The sequence below is a fragment of the Choristoneura fumiferana genome, chromosome Z, assembly GCF_025370935.1.
Source record: "Choristoneura fumiferana chromosome Z, NRCan_CFum_1, whole genome shotgun sequence".
NCBI classification, from domain to species: domain Eukaryota; kingdom Metazoa; phylum Arthropoda; class Insecta; order Lepidoptera; family Tortricidae; genus Choristoneura; species Choristoneura fumiferana.
In genome coordinates this window covers 25890647-25906797 of record NC_133472.1, presented here as the reverse complement: position 1 = coordinate 25906797, position 16151 = coordinate 25890647, and the positions used below count along the sequence as shown (strand labels likewise).

At 34.4% G+C, this 16151-nt stretch overlaps 1 protein-coding gene across 1 annotated transcript in view; it reads left to right on the top strand.

Moving 5' to 3' along the window:
- LOC141432633 (uncharacterized) overlaps positions 1 to 16151 on the top strand; it is a 57025-nt gene continuing 40874 nt past the window's right edge. The window contains exons 1-2 of the mRNA XM_074094319.1: positions 1 to 465; positions 12728 to 12779. Coding sequence (XP_073950420.1) covers positions 346 to 465; positions 12728 to 12779 — 172 coding nt within the window. The 5' untranslated portion in view covers positions 1 to 345. The remainder of the gene's footprint in view (positions 466 to 12727; positions 12780 to 16151) is intronic.

Here is a 16151-nt window from a genome sequence, read left to right as displayed (position 1 = left end):
AGATAATATAGATAGTGAAATCTACTATGTAGCTACCTGCTACGCTACTTGCTGGTCTGGTGTAGTTTGACTGCAGCGCAGTGTTCATTACTCGCTTATCGTGTGTTACGGCCATGAAAATAAACTCAACGAAACGAAATATTTATTTTGTTGTAAACTATGACACATAAAGAGACGCGTTGACCCTTCACAGTGTTCATCACAAAATAACAAAAATAAACAACATGTAAGGGCTCATGTTCTGAAAGACTTATCTCGGTAAGGGTGAATGAGATTTTAAATCTTATACTGCGTCGATCATAGCGGTTCATGAGTTAAACTTGTTAGGTAGTCTAAAGAAGAACTATGCAACAATGTGGGTTTTGCTCAATGTTGTCTGGACTTTTGCGAAGAGCTATGTGCATCGGCAGCAGACGAGGTAGCAGCGAGTCCTACTACCGGGAGCTCGGCGACCAGGATACATTGGTAAAGGTTTTTTTTAGAAAGTTCTGTTTTTTCCTATAATACCTGTATTCTATTTATTATCATGTGCTTTGTCACTTCCGATATAAAGGTAATTATCATTTTTCGGTTTTACTTTATTCTGGAATCTGTTATTCTCTTAACAATACAAAGCTACTGTCAGATTTCTATGCACTTAAAATCATTGTTGGGTAAATATATATTATATTGGCTTCGGCTGTCATCGTTCATCCACCATTACCTCTCATATTTCATTTTCTAGAATTTTTTTACCGTACAATGGCAAACCTACTAGACACTGGCAAAATTGTCCTCCAATGGACAGAGCCATATTTTTCTAAAAATCTAAAAAATCTAAAATCATTGTTGTACTGGTGCTAAAAGTGCAAGAATAATATAATTTAATTTATTTCATTGGATCCAATGCATCAGTTTAAAATTATTTCTTTTTTTTTCTTTTTGTGTGTGTTATATTGATTTTCTTTCTCAGTATTTACCTGTAACTTAATGTTAAGTTTCTACTTCACTATCTTCAGAGATTTCTTTAATAAGGAATATTCTACAGTTCTTCCTTTTTATCAACAGCCATCGCTAATAATAATTATGTTTAAGCTTTGTTAATTAGGTATATATTAGTTGTGGTTAGCACTTAAAATTAAAAAGACTGTAATCAATTTTCACATCAATAGCGTTACCAATGAGTAATTACTATATATACCTACAATACAATAATTAACTGCTGTTCAAAAGTATTTTCACTAAGGTGTAGGACGAAATTTAATATTTTTGTCTGTGTAAACTGTCGCATATCTATAAGCTAGTAAAACTCAACTGATACTGTACCTTTGCTATTTTCTTGCGAGGATACTTTGGGCACTCAATGGGTAGGATAGTTTCATCCATTTGAGATAAGTCATTTGTCATTTTTACTGTTACTTGAACTCATTTGTTAAATGGGATGCAGAGAAAAAAATGATTGGGATCATTGACCTATCACTTCAAAAAACAAATCTAAGCATAGATAAATATTGTGTCAGCTTTTAACAGAAAGTTAGGAGTAAACAAAACAAAAATTTAATTTAAATGGTCCAGTGGAATTTGAAGAAGTTTGGCCGTGTTAACCGTTGGTCAACCATTCAAAACTGACTTGAAAAAGTTCTATTGTGGTATAAAAAATAACCATACAATAGAATGGGTAATTGTCTATAGCACAAGGGAAAAGCTTCATATTATTTTTAACTAGGTATGGTATTAATGGGTCTAACTTAATGAAGTCCAATGCTAGTTGTTCTTTATTTTGGTTACCTTTATTTTCTTAATATTGTATTAATGTAATTGAAACAAATAAAAGCACAACTTTTTTAATAACTGAGCCTTAAAACCTCTTGCAACAAATCCTATCCTGTGTTCTGTTATTTTCATGTGTTTTTATTTACAATAAAGAGTTTTACAATACAATACAATACAAATAGTCAAAATCAGGGCCCAATCTGAGCTAAATACGTCTCCCCTTTGGTACATGAAATAATTCAGCTTGCAGATTATGTGTAAGCCTGAATATGGAGCGTAGTGATATATACCAACACCTGGAATACCTTAATTATAATCCAATGGTTGACAAATAATTATGGCAAATGGTATTAGGTTTGGTGTTTATCATCTGTTAAAAGAATTGAAGTATAATTTGTAACAAAAGACTGATAAACCTCTTGCCTTCATATTAGCCTATACTGGACTATTAAGGCAACTGATTCTCAGCAATTTTATTTTAGTTATGTTTTTTATCAAGTCTGGTACTGCTGATTTTGTCGATTTTACTAAGAATATTAGTGAAACCTGCCAACATGCCTGCCTACCCGCTTGCAACTGTACTGTAATATTTTCCCTCAAATCGAATTAAGTAACATCTATGGACCATTGATTTCATACCTTTCTGTGTAAATAATACATATTATCGAGATACAAATTCATAACATACCAACACATTGAACTGAGAACACAGAAGTATTAAACAGACCAATAATAATCTGATTAGTTTTTAATCAAAATTGTTTTTTTAACAATAATCATTGAGGTGAGGAATAGATTATATTCTGCAGAGCTGACTTCACTATCACAATGTATATTTATAATCAAATAATTTGGTAAAAAATCACAAGTGATTTTTTACCAAATTATTTTTATTATTATCCTTTTTAAGAAGCCAATAATGGTTAAGTTTGTCTTGAGCTTAGAAGTGAGTCTATAGAAATTTTGAATGCTAGATTTGTTTAGCTCTAATAGGCGACGCAGATGCGGTTCATCTGTAAAAAGACTTACTTCTTCTTTCTATACTTACTTTGTTATTGGTTCTTCTAATATATATTTCAATAAGTCTTTATCTTTATGACATTACACTATCTTCTAATATATAAAATTCTCGGGTCAAAAATGTAAAACTTGTGACCAAACTCCTTTGAAACGGCTTGACCAATTTTTATGATTTTTTTGTGTATATTTTCGGCAGATCTGAGAATAGGATGTAAACTATTTTTCATTCTTTTACGCGGACGGAGTCGCGGGCAACAGCTAGTTCTAATATATAAAATTCTCGTCTCAGTGTTTGTGATCAAACTCCTCCGAAACGGATCAACTGATTTTTATGAATTTTTTTGTGTGTATTTGGTAGAACTGAGAGTAAGTAGGACGTAAACTATTTTTTTATACTTCTACGCAGATGGAGACGCGGGCAACATTTACAATATAAAAAATATTCAAGATTTGTCATTTGATCCTGGCTTAATGAGATTTGCATTTTATTGATTGTTTATCAAACTCAAAGATCTATTTTTGTTTTACTACTAACTAGACTTGATAATGTCTTGCGTTGAATGGATTAATTAGCAATCGAGTCGGTGTGTTCTCGAAAGTGAAAGCTATTTTCACTTGTCTTAGTCACTGCATGTGTCAGTAGGTATATCACGTAAATAGGCGTAGGTTCTCATCACAGGTTCTTATTTATGACCAAGCTAGTGCCTGGCTTATTTTTATCTTTTGACATGGCTTAGAGGCTGTGGTCATACTTTTAAACGTAACGTAAACCGTCCCTTGCGCTAGCACTCAGCAATGGACATTTTTATTTCGCGCCAAATCTTGATTCAAATGCACCTGTAGCTGTACCTTTCGTACCTATTTTATCTCCCTTCCATTAATTCTAATTCCGTGGTTTCTTCATTCAAGTGGCAAATGAATGACTTACAGTACCCGGCGATAAAGATTGCACATCGGTCTTCGAAAAAAGACAATTAGCTGTTCACGACGATTTCCGAACGCTGGTGACCGTCCATCAATCATCGTATTTATCAAAAGTGACATTTTATATCAAATAAATACCTACTGCACCTTTTTTCTTCTTCTCTTTTAAAATATGGCTTTTCTGTCCTAATTAATAGGACAATTTTGCCAGTGTCAAAGTACTCTCTTAGGGACGTTGTACGGTGATTGTAGTTTTTGCAACTTGATAGTAAAATTCCAGAAACCACGTGGAGACAACTTGCGCATTAAAAAATGTCAGACACGAGAGCAATATAGAATTTTGTGATCACTGTTCACTGTTAAGGTTAATCGCCGCATAAAACACTATCAAAATTATACTTCAACTAGCCAAAGTAACAGAAATAGCAAAATTAGATATTGTCTACATCCGCCATGTTCGAATGCTACAAATCGAATCCCTACTGCACCTTTATGAACTTCTTATGAACATAATTAGTTTACGTCAAATTAATGACATGTAAACTTCGGATATCTACGAGCCCCAATGTAAAAGAGTTCGTCTAGTCATACATTGTGAAGCCTGTATAATATAAAATATCATTTTTTTGTTATAAATAAATCCTTTAGCTATAAACAATTTATATTGTGTAAAACTCCATCAAAACGACGTTACTTGTGCTTTAACAAAATAATCACTGTTTTAAAATTATAGATATTCTGGATACCTATATTACTTTACGAATGGTCATGCAAAATAGTTCGTCTAAGTAGTAGAGTTCGTCTACAGCAAGCGTTAACTATGTGTTAGGTTTTATATAGTAAAATAAATAATATTTAAAATGAAAATCAATATTATTTGACCGTAAAGATGTTACAGGGTATAAAAAGACATGTTCCAAGTAAGTATTCGTTAGTTTCATAAATTATTTTGATCAATACCCATGGGTCGTGGAAAAAACCCATCGGTCGATACCTGCAAAAGAGTTCTGAATAAGTAGAATCAAATGGGTTATGATTTTTATACTTACAGCTTAAAAAAAAGTATTACTCACACTACAGAAAAAAAGAGATTGAAATTAGCTCGCGATCACTTAAACTGGACTGCTGATCAGTGGCGGCAAATAATATGATATGACGAATCCAAATTTGAGATAATTATCGGTCATTAACGAAAAAAAAACATTCGAACTGAAGACGAAGTATTTCATGCAGCTTGAATTAAGAGAAAGATGAAGTTTCCTGGCTCGGTAAAGATTTGGGGTTGCATGTCAGCACAAGGTGTGGGTCGCCTGCATTTTGTAGGAGGGACTGTTACTGAGGTGAAACACCAAAAATAATTTGGAAACGAGTCTACTGCCATTCATTTCGAATTTGAAATATCAAAATGCCTTCACTTTTCAACAAGATGGTGCTTCCTGTCTCACAGCGAAGGCGACGATGGCCTGGCTTAACTCTAAAACACCCTTACGATGAAGTGGCGACGGCCATTCGACGGAACAGTCCAGACAAATAATATGATATCCCTATTGAAACCCTGTGGTGGAAAATGAAGAAAAAGTTACGCAAGTTTCCATCAAGATCAAAGCAGATTTAAAAAAAAAAATGACAGTTTGGGATTCAACAACTTCAGAAGAATGTGAAGAATATATACAGTTGAATTGATATATAGTTCCCTCTTTTTCCTAATGATGCCATCGATGCAAGCTTTGGGGGGTTTCAACAACTCTTATATATATTTTCATCTCAATGCGTCCGTACTCTAAGTATATTGCACCTCTACAACGACTGACAAACGTCACATAAGTTAGTATGTGACATGACAACGCTCTACGAAGCCGAAATTAGCCGAGTCTCTCTGTATAAGTTTTGAGCGACCATTTGGGAGAAAAGTGTCAGCAAATGTTTTGACTGAAAGTACCTACTGGTTGCGGGTTCGATTCGATTCTTCTCCAAGTTTCAAGCATGAACTACTAACTTAAAAATGAATAAAAAATAAAATAAAACTCAAATAAAAACAACAAAATCAAGTATACATAAGCAGGTGGCAATGGGCATGTAATAATAATAATATACCAGCCTAGAGCTGAGAAAAATCGATCCTTCGAAAATAATAATATTATTAATTCCTTTTTTTTCTGGCAACTGTGCCTATACAATTAATACTTTACAGACCAACATATTATGTGACGAAACGGCGTAATACTTAAGCTCAGCGTAAGCCGCGAGCAAAGAAAACTTGTGATGGTCATGTTCAGCACGCGCCCGTCCCACAGCGTGGAAAATAATTCTAGTAGAGCCGAGTAAGGTTGTACTGTTGCTAGAATATTTAGTTACTCTAAAAAATATACTAGCAACTTGTGTCCTTTCGTCATTTATCAGTCTTTACAAATATAGTTCTTTGTAGTTATGTTATAAGGATGCCAGCCAGATACAAGTATTCATAGATATGTTCATTGATGTTGTTATTTACAAACGTTTAAACATATCCACCTGCTATGCTATTTCGGACACTTACGAGTGTAGTACGACCACGCAATTTGTGAATGTATGCAATGCCTAATTGCAGTAAATTTTACCGCATTTGTCAACTAGGACTTTATTTCAAGCCTAGATATTTTATTTTTACCACTACTATGAAATAATGTTTTGGTATTGCTTCTGTAAACCTACGAGTGGCTTCAAATAGCCTTAAAAATTATGTTACTATTAAACGCATTCATAACTTAAACGTTTTAGTCGGCGCCATTCACCGTTAAAGAATACCATCCTGAGCAGATGACTCTGGCTAGACCAACAAAATTTAATTACCAGATTATTGATTTACCACCTAACTTACAAAAGTGTGCCAAATTTCAGCTCAATTGGATACCAGGAAACACTCGAAAAATCATTTGTAAATTTTGAAACCACGTTTGCAAGTCATATGCACACGAGCATTGCAAGTTAAATTAAAGCCTGACTGACTATGTTAAATTAACCTGTCCTCTCCCAGAGGCACAAATTTGTGCACAAATTCCTTTGATCCTGTTATCCTGGGAGATGACAGATTAAAACTGATTTTTTGTTTCAACAAAACTGGTTTAGTCATTAATAATAATAAGATTGAACTTAATAAATGGAAATGTTGGGAACCTTAACATTTTTAGGATTCTGTTACCTCAGTGGTCAAAAACGGAACCCTTATTGGGTTTTTTCTGAAGGGTCTCTGCTGACACTGGATATTCATAGATACCAACAAATTTGTACGGAACTCTTGGTGCGCGAATCCGACTCGTACTTGGCCGGTTTTTAAAATTTGTTGGTTGTTTGGTTGACAAATACATATTTTACACAGGAATGTAGGTTATATATTTTCCTATTTATAAACGATCATTTTATTCGAGTACAAGGTAGTTTCCTAGGCAATAAGTATATTAAGACCAGATGGCCAAGTGGTTAGAGAACCTGACTACGAAGCTTGAGGTCCCGGGTTCGATTCCCGGCCGGGGCAGATATTTGTATGAATAATACGAATATTTGCTCTCGGGTCTAGGATGTTTAATATGTATATTATAAGTATGTTTAATTGTATAACTGTTTTTTTTAATAATAATTATGATTAATGTTTTATTTTTGTATATGATTATGTTATTGCTATTATGTATTTTTATGTGTATCGAATAAATAAATGTTTTTAGTATGTATTTATCTATAAAAGTATGTTTATTCGTTGCCTAGTATCCATAGAACAAGCTTTGCTTAGTTTGGGACTAGGTCAATTGGTGTCAAGTGTCCCATGATATAAGGAACCCTTTTAGTTTCGCTACGGATAGCAGTCTGTCTGACGTAGCTCTCTTAGTATTGGAAAACTCTGTAATTTGGCATGGTTTTGGTTTTGGCATGAGTATTAATCATATTAAAAAGCGAATATAATAAAATTCGTATTTAATACTAACAATTTGAACTGAGTAAGAAACACCAGGAAAACCACAAAAGTCGTGGAACAAAATAATAGCATAAGCGACGTATTACATTCTCAATTTGATGTAGTAGTTTCAATGAGTTATATTGGATTGGGTGCGTAGTTCAAAAAGTGAACCACCTCAAAACTCGGAACATTGTGGTTTAATAATATATATATACCTATTATTAGACGGACGTTTTTATATAAGTTATCATCTGTTGACTATAATATGTTTCGTCGGTGCGTCCTCTATTTATTTCGAACGCATTGTCAATCGGAACTCTAGATTAGGAAAGGCTGTTTTAGATGTTCTGATTTTTTGGCATATCCGTCCCATCTCCCTATCCTATCCCATATTTTTATGCATAGGATACGTATAAAAATAAAAATGCAAATGTTTGTGAGTGTGTGCATACGTGCGTGTGTTTGTTTAGGTCACAGGTTTAGGTGTACTCCTTCATGCCAAAATGGTTGGCCAGCCAAACCAAACCAAATTTCATCCAAATTCGGCCGAATTTGGATGAAATTTGGTTTCTGGGCATTTCTATCTACCGTTGTACCCCGAGTATATCGTTCCGACTTCAACAAAATTTGGAAGGTAGACTCAGTCCATGATCGAAAATATTTTCGTAACAAAACGGACATATCCATACAATATTTTGGGGACACATCTGGAGACCCTGTTTTCCAGCTCGGAATCATGGACTGAGTCTACCTCCCAAAATTTGTTAAAATATCGGCGAGATTAACTCAGGGTACAACGGTCTTACAACGGTAGATAGAAATGCCTACGTACATAGCAGATCGTAAATAATAAGTTAAGTAATAATAAATAATTCACTTTTAGTACGCTGTTCCCACGGGATCCATGTAAAATATCAAAATCTTAAACGCTAAGTCAGGAGACAAGCAATTTTACACAGAACCAACAATGCAACAAAAGCAACCTAAATGAAGACTGAGTATAGTAAAATAGAAGCATTTAATTGGGGTACACAGATCTATTTATTAGGTTACAGTTCTATTATTTTTGTGATGAATTTTGATGATCAAACTATAATTTAAGATACAGTGTTACAATTCTGATGACTCATACTTAGAGACAGTTTAGATTAATATGATAACTAATATATTTCTTATACATACTCGTAATTATGGTATTGCCGAGCCTAGTTCAAATTTTTTAATATCTAACCTCAAGGCGTATTACAAAATTAATCAGGGCTTCAAAAACCGGTAAAAAGTTGGTAACGTTACTTCTGTCAAACAGATTTAACGTTAAAACGTTAAAAGATGTTCCGTTACTTTTAAAATTTTTACGGTATAAAAAAATAACGTTATAAGCTGTTCACATAAAGTTAAAGTTAATTTAAAAGTATCGTTAAAAGATTACTTCTCACTTTTACATTATAGCGGCGTTCCTGGTTATCATTCTGCTAAATCAGAACATTTGTTTACCTATGCTATTAAATCTACTCAACAACTATATGTATGTGCTTGTATGTAATTCGTATCAAAAAATAATTAAGAATTGCTATTTTTTGCGGATTATATTATGCATTCACGATTATAATTTTGATCCCGACGTTTTGAGTCCATTTCAAGTCTCATGGTCACGGAAAAACTAAAAATAAAAATTACCGATTGAAGTAATGTTAATTTTTTAACGTTATAATAATGTGAATTAGGTAACGTTATCAAGCCCTACTATTAGCTACTTATTACTATGTAAAGAAAATTAACCGTGATCAAGTAACGTTAATTGGGTAACGTTACCATGTTAATGTATAAAGTAACGTTAAAATTTAATACTGGTACAACGGTATTTTACCGTTACGTAACGTTACTTATAATGTGAATTTGGTAACGTTAGGAGATTTCTCTTCGTTCCATTCTTCATACAAACGTAGTCCCGATCTCATTTGAAAATTAGGCAACAGAAATAGATGAAAATTTGTAATTTGTGTGTGTGTGTGTGGACTAAACGTAATTATCTATGCCTGTGGTTTTTCAGATTTTCATATCAATGTGTAATATCAGAATTACAGGAGCTCAAAAGTCGACAAAAAAAAGAGGTCAATTTTGTACGAGAATTACAGACTAATCAAGCATTTTTACAAAAATCGAAAAAAACCACAGGCATAGAATAGTACATTGATAACCAAGGGTGGAAAGTGACCCATGTCACCAGAGATATTTCTGGCGCTCTCAGAGAGCGCCAATAGTTCGAGGGGAAATGGGTAATTTCACCCGAGTTAGACACTCTACTTTTCATTTCGACTGTGAGGAAAGTACATTTTTGCAGGTGGTAGGACCTTGTGCAAGGTCCGCCCGGATTGCTACCACCATCTTGCTTGCTAATCCTGCCGTGAAGCAGCAGTGCTTGCACTGTTGTGTTTCGGCGTGGAGAGTAAGACAGCCGGTGAAATTACTGGCACTTGAGGTATCCCATCTTAGGCCTCTAGGTTGGCAACGCATCTGCAATACCCCTGGTGTTGCAGATGTTTATGGGCGATGGTGATCTCTTACCATCAGGAGACCCACTTGCTCGTTTGCCATCCAGTCAAATAAAAAAAAAATACTACAAAAAAGTGAGAATAATAATAAATTTAATTTACTTATATCCAACCTCCAACGGTACCTTTTCGACTGGAATGGCCGACTATAAAAAAAACGAGTTGGTCACGACTAATGAGCTTATATACAGAACTGGAGGTAAAACGAAGGAATTTGAACGCCGAACGAAGAAGTTCTCTTTCTTTCATATTTCACGAACGACTTCCATCCCTTTCTTAACCTAACTAAAGAAAGAGATGGAATATGTTCGTGACGTAATAAAGATCAAATCGAAAATACAAACTGAGACGATGCACAGAAAAACCAGGAAAAGAGACAAGCACTGGGAATCGAACCCAGGTCCTCAGCAATCCGTGCTGCGTGCTATAACCCCTACACCACTGCTGGACAACCCAGGTCCTCAGCAATCCGTGCTGCGTGCTATAACCCTTACACCACTGCATGCTGCTTTTTCTGGTTTTTCTGTGCATCCATGTCTCAGTTTGTATTTTCGATATGGTTTCACGGGATACCCGTAAAAGTAACAAATTTGGAGTTGAAATAAAAAATACAAAAAGACTCCAAAAAAAAAACAATCATAAAGATCAAATTTCGGATGTTCGGCGTTCAACTTCCAGTGTTGTATAATATAAGCTCCTTGGTCACGGCGTTCATCTAGATGGCCATGCCGAAACGTGAAAAAAAAAGATTGTGAAGTGAGATTTGTAGCTTAAAATCGGAGAAAAGAATCAAATACCTACTCATAATTAGCTATCGACTATCTACTGCCTAATATAATAGCCTACAGATTGAATTTTTCTAGCAACCACTATTTGACTGTTGTCATCCCAGTACATTTACGCCTTAGCGCCAATGCGATTGTACTGGGATAACGGCTGTCAGGGGGTGGTTGTTGGAGGAATTCAACTGTAACGGTTTTATTGCCTTACTTGTCAGTTTGGTTGAGGGACACGACTTAATACTGTTGTATAATGTTGTATGAATCATAAATGTATGAATATTAAACATCAATAAAAAAAAACGATGTATTGTTACTTAGTTAATTCCCGCAAATGTTCCATATACTTAACATATTAAAGATAAAGTAAATCAAGATAAACACGGCGTATAATGTATGTATATCAGTGCTACGAATTTTTACTTTTTTGTGATTTTGCTGATTCTTGCAACTTAGTTTACTGAAAAGACGAAATACCTAAAACAAGTCTATACTTGCATTTCGTAAGTGTTTTGTGAAAATGGTATTGTTTCGCTTACATGTAATCTCAACAATAAATAGTTTCTGATATTGAACTTTGCAACATATTGTATTTATTTTTAGCATGGTTTTCCGAGTTTTTGTAGGGTTCACCCTCACTAGACCTAATATCATAAAACCAAATTTCACTAGGCATACCAACGATAGATATAATTTTCATTAGCCCTAATATGACAGCTAAACTTGTATGTCCGAATTCATTACTAGACCAAAAGTTTTACATCCTAATATTTACTTGTACTAAACATTAAATCCTCTAATATTACTGAAACTAATAATGATTATTCCTGATTATTAATAGACCTAAAGTTATGGTCCCTAATGTTTACTTGTACTCAATATGAAATGCTCTAATATTACTTAAACTAATAATGATTATTCCTAATGATTAAAAGACCTACAGTTATGAACCCTAATGTTTACTTGTACTAAACATAAAATAAAATTTGTGCGAGCGAGCGAAGCGAGCGAGTAAGACGGTTCGGAGCAGAAGCGACTCGGATAGGTAAGGTTCAGAAAGGCTTAGGTAAAACGTAAATTAGGAAAGCTAAAATTAGGGCTAATGAATATTTAGGAAAATTTAAATATTCGGCTTTTTCATTTTAGGGCTAGTGAAATTAGTGGTAGTGAAAATAGGATTAAAAATTTTCGGGCTTCCATAGGAGAACTGCCACTGCAATGTTGCCGAAACGTCGAGGTAAATATTATAGCGTGATAAGTCCCGTTGGTGGTATTTTGACTATGAATGAAAATCACGAAAGTTTAAAACGTTACATCATTTTAATGTTGAACGTCGCACCTACATCAAGCCAATAGATTGTTATCGTTGTAGGGCTAAATTAGTTGCCACTAATTGGTAATACAATAACAGCGTGTGGCTCTCTGTACGTTTATTTTAACTATATCGTGAGACTGAAGGTTTTTACATCGTCTTCAACACATAATATATTTTTTTATAGTCGAAATACCATATACGGGACGGGACGAGTCTACTCGTGACCACGGCAACTATAACGTTGCCGAAACGTCGAGGTAAATATTACTTGTGTAAAAATAATGTGATAAGTCCCGTATATGATATTTTGATTTTTTTATGTCTTTAAGTGTTCTATAAAATCCTTCAAAAGAGTTATAGCACTAAAAATCATCATCAATCGTGGTAATATTATAAAGCACTATTTCTTATCCTAGACATTAAGATTTTTCTAAACGTTGAATATTGTTTGTTTCAGAAAATTGAAGACAAATCGTCCGATATTTTATCGGATGAATCGGAAGAAATGAGTGAGTATTTTTTTCTGTCAATTCAATATCAATTTACGAGCTTTATTTCACTCTATGCACTCGTATTTTTCACCGACTGCCCGCAGGAGGGTCAGGCACAGTTTTCGAGGGTATGTACGAAACGAACGAATGTATATCTATTTCTTTGGTACTTTTCGCAGCTTATACAATACACCTGGACGGTTTTCAATTTACGTGGTATCATTAGATTCATCAAAATAGTCGGGAGTGTCATAGAGAATAATATTTAAAAATTGTATTCTCATAAAATTGGAGTTTTATTTTTTTGTTATTTGTAATAATATGTGTATCAAATGAAAACTTCTAATTCTGAAATATCAGAATCTAAATAAAATTTTATTCTAGAATCTAAAATGGCAAGTCCTTCAAAACTCTTACATTTGAGGCTGTAGCGTAAAAAACACCAAGTTGAGGGTGGATAGTTTCGCCTTCTTTCGTCTTAAAATGTAAAGCATTTTAACTAATATTGAAATTAGTTATTTTGAGGGGTTATTAATAGTCCTATCAAATGTCGATGAATCATGATTTTGGTATAACCTGCAGAGCTAATACGAAATTTGAAAGTCGAAGTTTGTGTCATTCGGTCCCTCTGACAGTCATACAACAATTTGAATTCACATCCTCTTTGGTTCTGGCTGTTTGCTTCTGAATCCATTGCCCTAAATGCGCCGCGCGCGGATTAAATAAAAATTGCTGTCATTCGCGGGAAATTCGGCGGACTTCGTATGTTGTGTAATTAAATAAAATAATAAGAAGCTCGACTAGTGTGAATAAATTTTAAACTGTATTATAAACCTTGTAAATAGTGTTAAATACTTAGTATGATTTTTTTAGTGTAAAACACAATAGGTAAACATAGTGATTAGTACGGTGTGGATTTGGCGAGCGCTTTATCAAAGTTGGCTTCATTGAGGTTATAAATTGCTTTATTAATTTTGTACAAAAACGAATAAACCACACAATCAGACAGTCACTATATTATATTATCGAAGCTTTTATAAAACATCATTAAAATCGCAAACTTAAAGGTAAATATTTAAACGACAACTCGGTCGCCTTAGCAACGGCTAATAACGCCTAGCAACCAAAAACGCTGAAAAAAACACGTTTCATGTATGACGACCCTCTTCAATTTGTAAGTTTATTTTATTTTTAGTATTTGTTGTTATAGCGGCCACAGTAATACATAATCTGTGAAAATTTCAAGTGTTTAACTTTTACGGCTTCAGAGATAGAGCCCTGTGACAGACGGACAGACATACAGATAGACAGACAGACAGACAGCGGAGTCTCAGTAATAGGGTCCCGTTGGCACCCTTTGGGTACGGAACCCTAAAAAACAGTTACAATATTATTAAATTTGTATTTATTTAAGTATACTACCTACTATGAAATTAACGATGTGTATAGCCATTCCGTCGTGTGTTGTCTTGGCAGTCTTATAATAATATCAATGCCTTGAGATATTCATGCGACTAGAAATACCATTATGTTTATGCCAGAAGCTATGTTACAAAAATAAACCATCGATTGGGATGTTGACTACATCTGTAATTTATGAAAGATTGTAAAACTACAATAAAGATAGCCTTGTAGGTGCAAAACTGAAGATGTGCATTTTACAGAAGATCGAAAAAAAAACCGGCCAAGAGCGTGTCGGACACGCCCAAGATAGGGTTAGCCAGGGTAGGGTTAGCCATTACGAAAAAATCAGGTAATATTTTTCTAAGGATTTCGTATTGTGTACGGAATCGTCCAAGTTTAGGTATATTTTATACCTTAGTTAGGGTTAGTTTCAGAGTAAATAACAATTTACTCTTAGGGGCTGTTTCACCATCCATTGATTAGTGTTAACTGACGGTTAAATGTGATGCCGTCTCTATTTGTTTTGTTCGAATAGACGGAGTCGGCATCACATTTAACCGTCAGTTAACACTAATCAATGGATGGTGAAACAGCCCCTTAAACTATTAATAATTCTCAAGCAATCTTAGCCGTTATAGTTTTCCTTTTCCTATACTTACTTACTACCATCCTGAATTTTTTAAATTTTTTCCACCCAATAGTTTTAAAGGGGGGGGGGGGGGGTTGGGCTCGATTTTTATTAAAAAAAAACTAGCGAAAGTATTCAAACACATCAGCAGTTCAGTAACCTATTGTGACAGCTATACGTCATTGCATTAGTTTAGTTAAAACATGCGAGAATTCAATAAGCTATGTAATATTTTTGTATCAACGGGATTGTATGGACTAGTCTACTTTTAGCTCTATTTTAATTGCTAACCCAGGATTCATCATCATCATCATCATCATCCCAGCCCATACACGTCCCACTGCTGGGCACAGACCTCTCAGAATGAGAGATGGAGTTCCCATGCAGGCCCAGTGCGGATTGGGAACTTAACAAACAACCATGAAATGCTTCGCAGGTTTGTGCAGGTTTCCTTACAATGTTTTCCTTCACCCAGGTTTAAAAATATAATTTTTTGACCTTGAACTATGCAAGGGATCCTGAAATCTACATTGTTATTAAAGCTCCTTAAAGTGTGAATATTTAGTAGATGGGATCCTGGCTTTTCATAGAAAACATTTTTTCAAATGATTAATTTTCCATCATAAAGGACAAACGTTTTTGTAACTATAAACTATTCGGGATATATTTCAGGACTTGAGTTGAACCCTTGAGGTTAGGTTAGGTTTGTTCTTAAAATTGTTCATCCATATGAAACAGTTGGAAATCAATAATTTGGGAGGTGAAAAATTAGAGAATCACAGAAGATAATAATGCTATTTGGGAATGGTAGACTGGGGTCAGGTTTCTTTACACAACTACCTTCTTTTGGTGCAGTCATATCATACCATTATATTCCGAATCCCACCATGGAAGGGTGCAGTTATAAGTAAACCCCCCTCCCACCCCTAATGCCACAAGGAGTTGAATTATCAGGTTGTAGATCTCTGTCAACCATTCCAGGTCAACAAATTATTACTACTTTAAAAAAATCAATCATTTTTCTGAACATTATTTCAAGGGTCAATTTTCTTGCCTTTGATTTCAGATACAAGATTTTTTCAAAGTAGTGACAAAATATGAGGTTGTACTTCTCTAAAACATTCTCACTGTAAGAGTCGTGATTGACATTTTCTGTGAAAAGGTTCCATAAAGGGTGATGGTTCAGCTGGTTCAATAGTATACTGGAATTTTCAGTAGCACCATGGGAAAATATTATACCAGTAGTTTAGCTAGTAAAATAGAATACTTTTATTCAATGAATCTACACGCATCAAAAAGTCTTTGGATACTCATTATGTCTATATTGAAATGTCCAAACTGTCTACTGTAAACTGTAC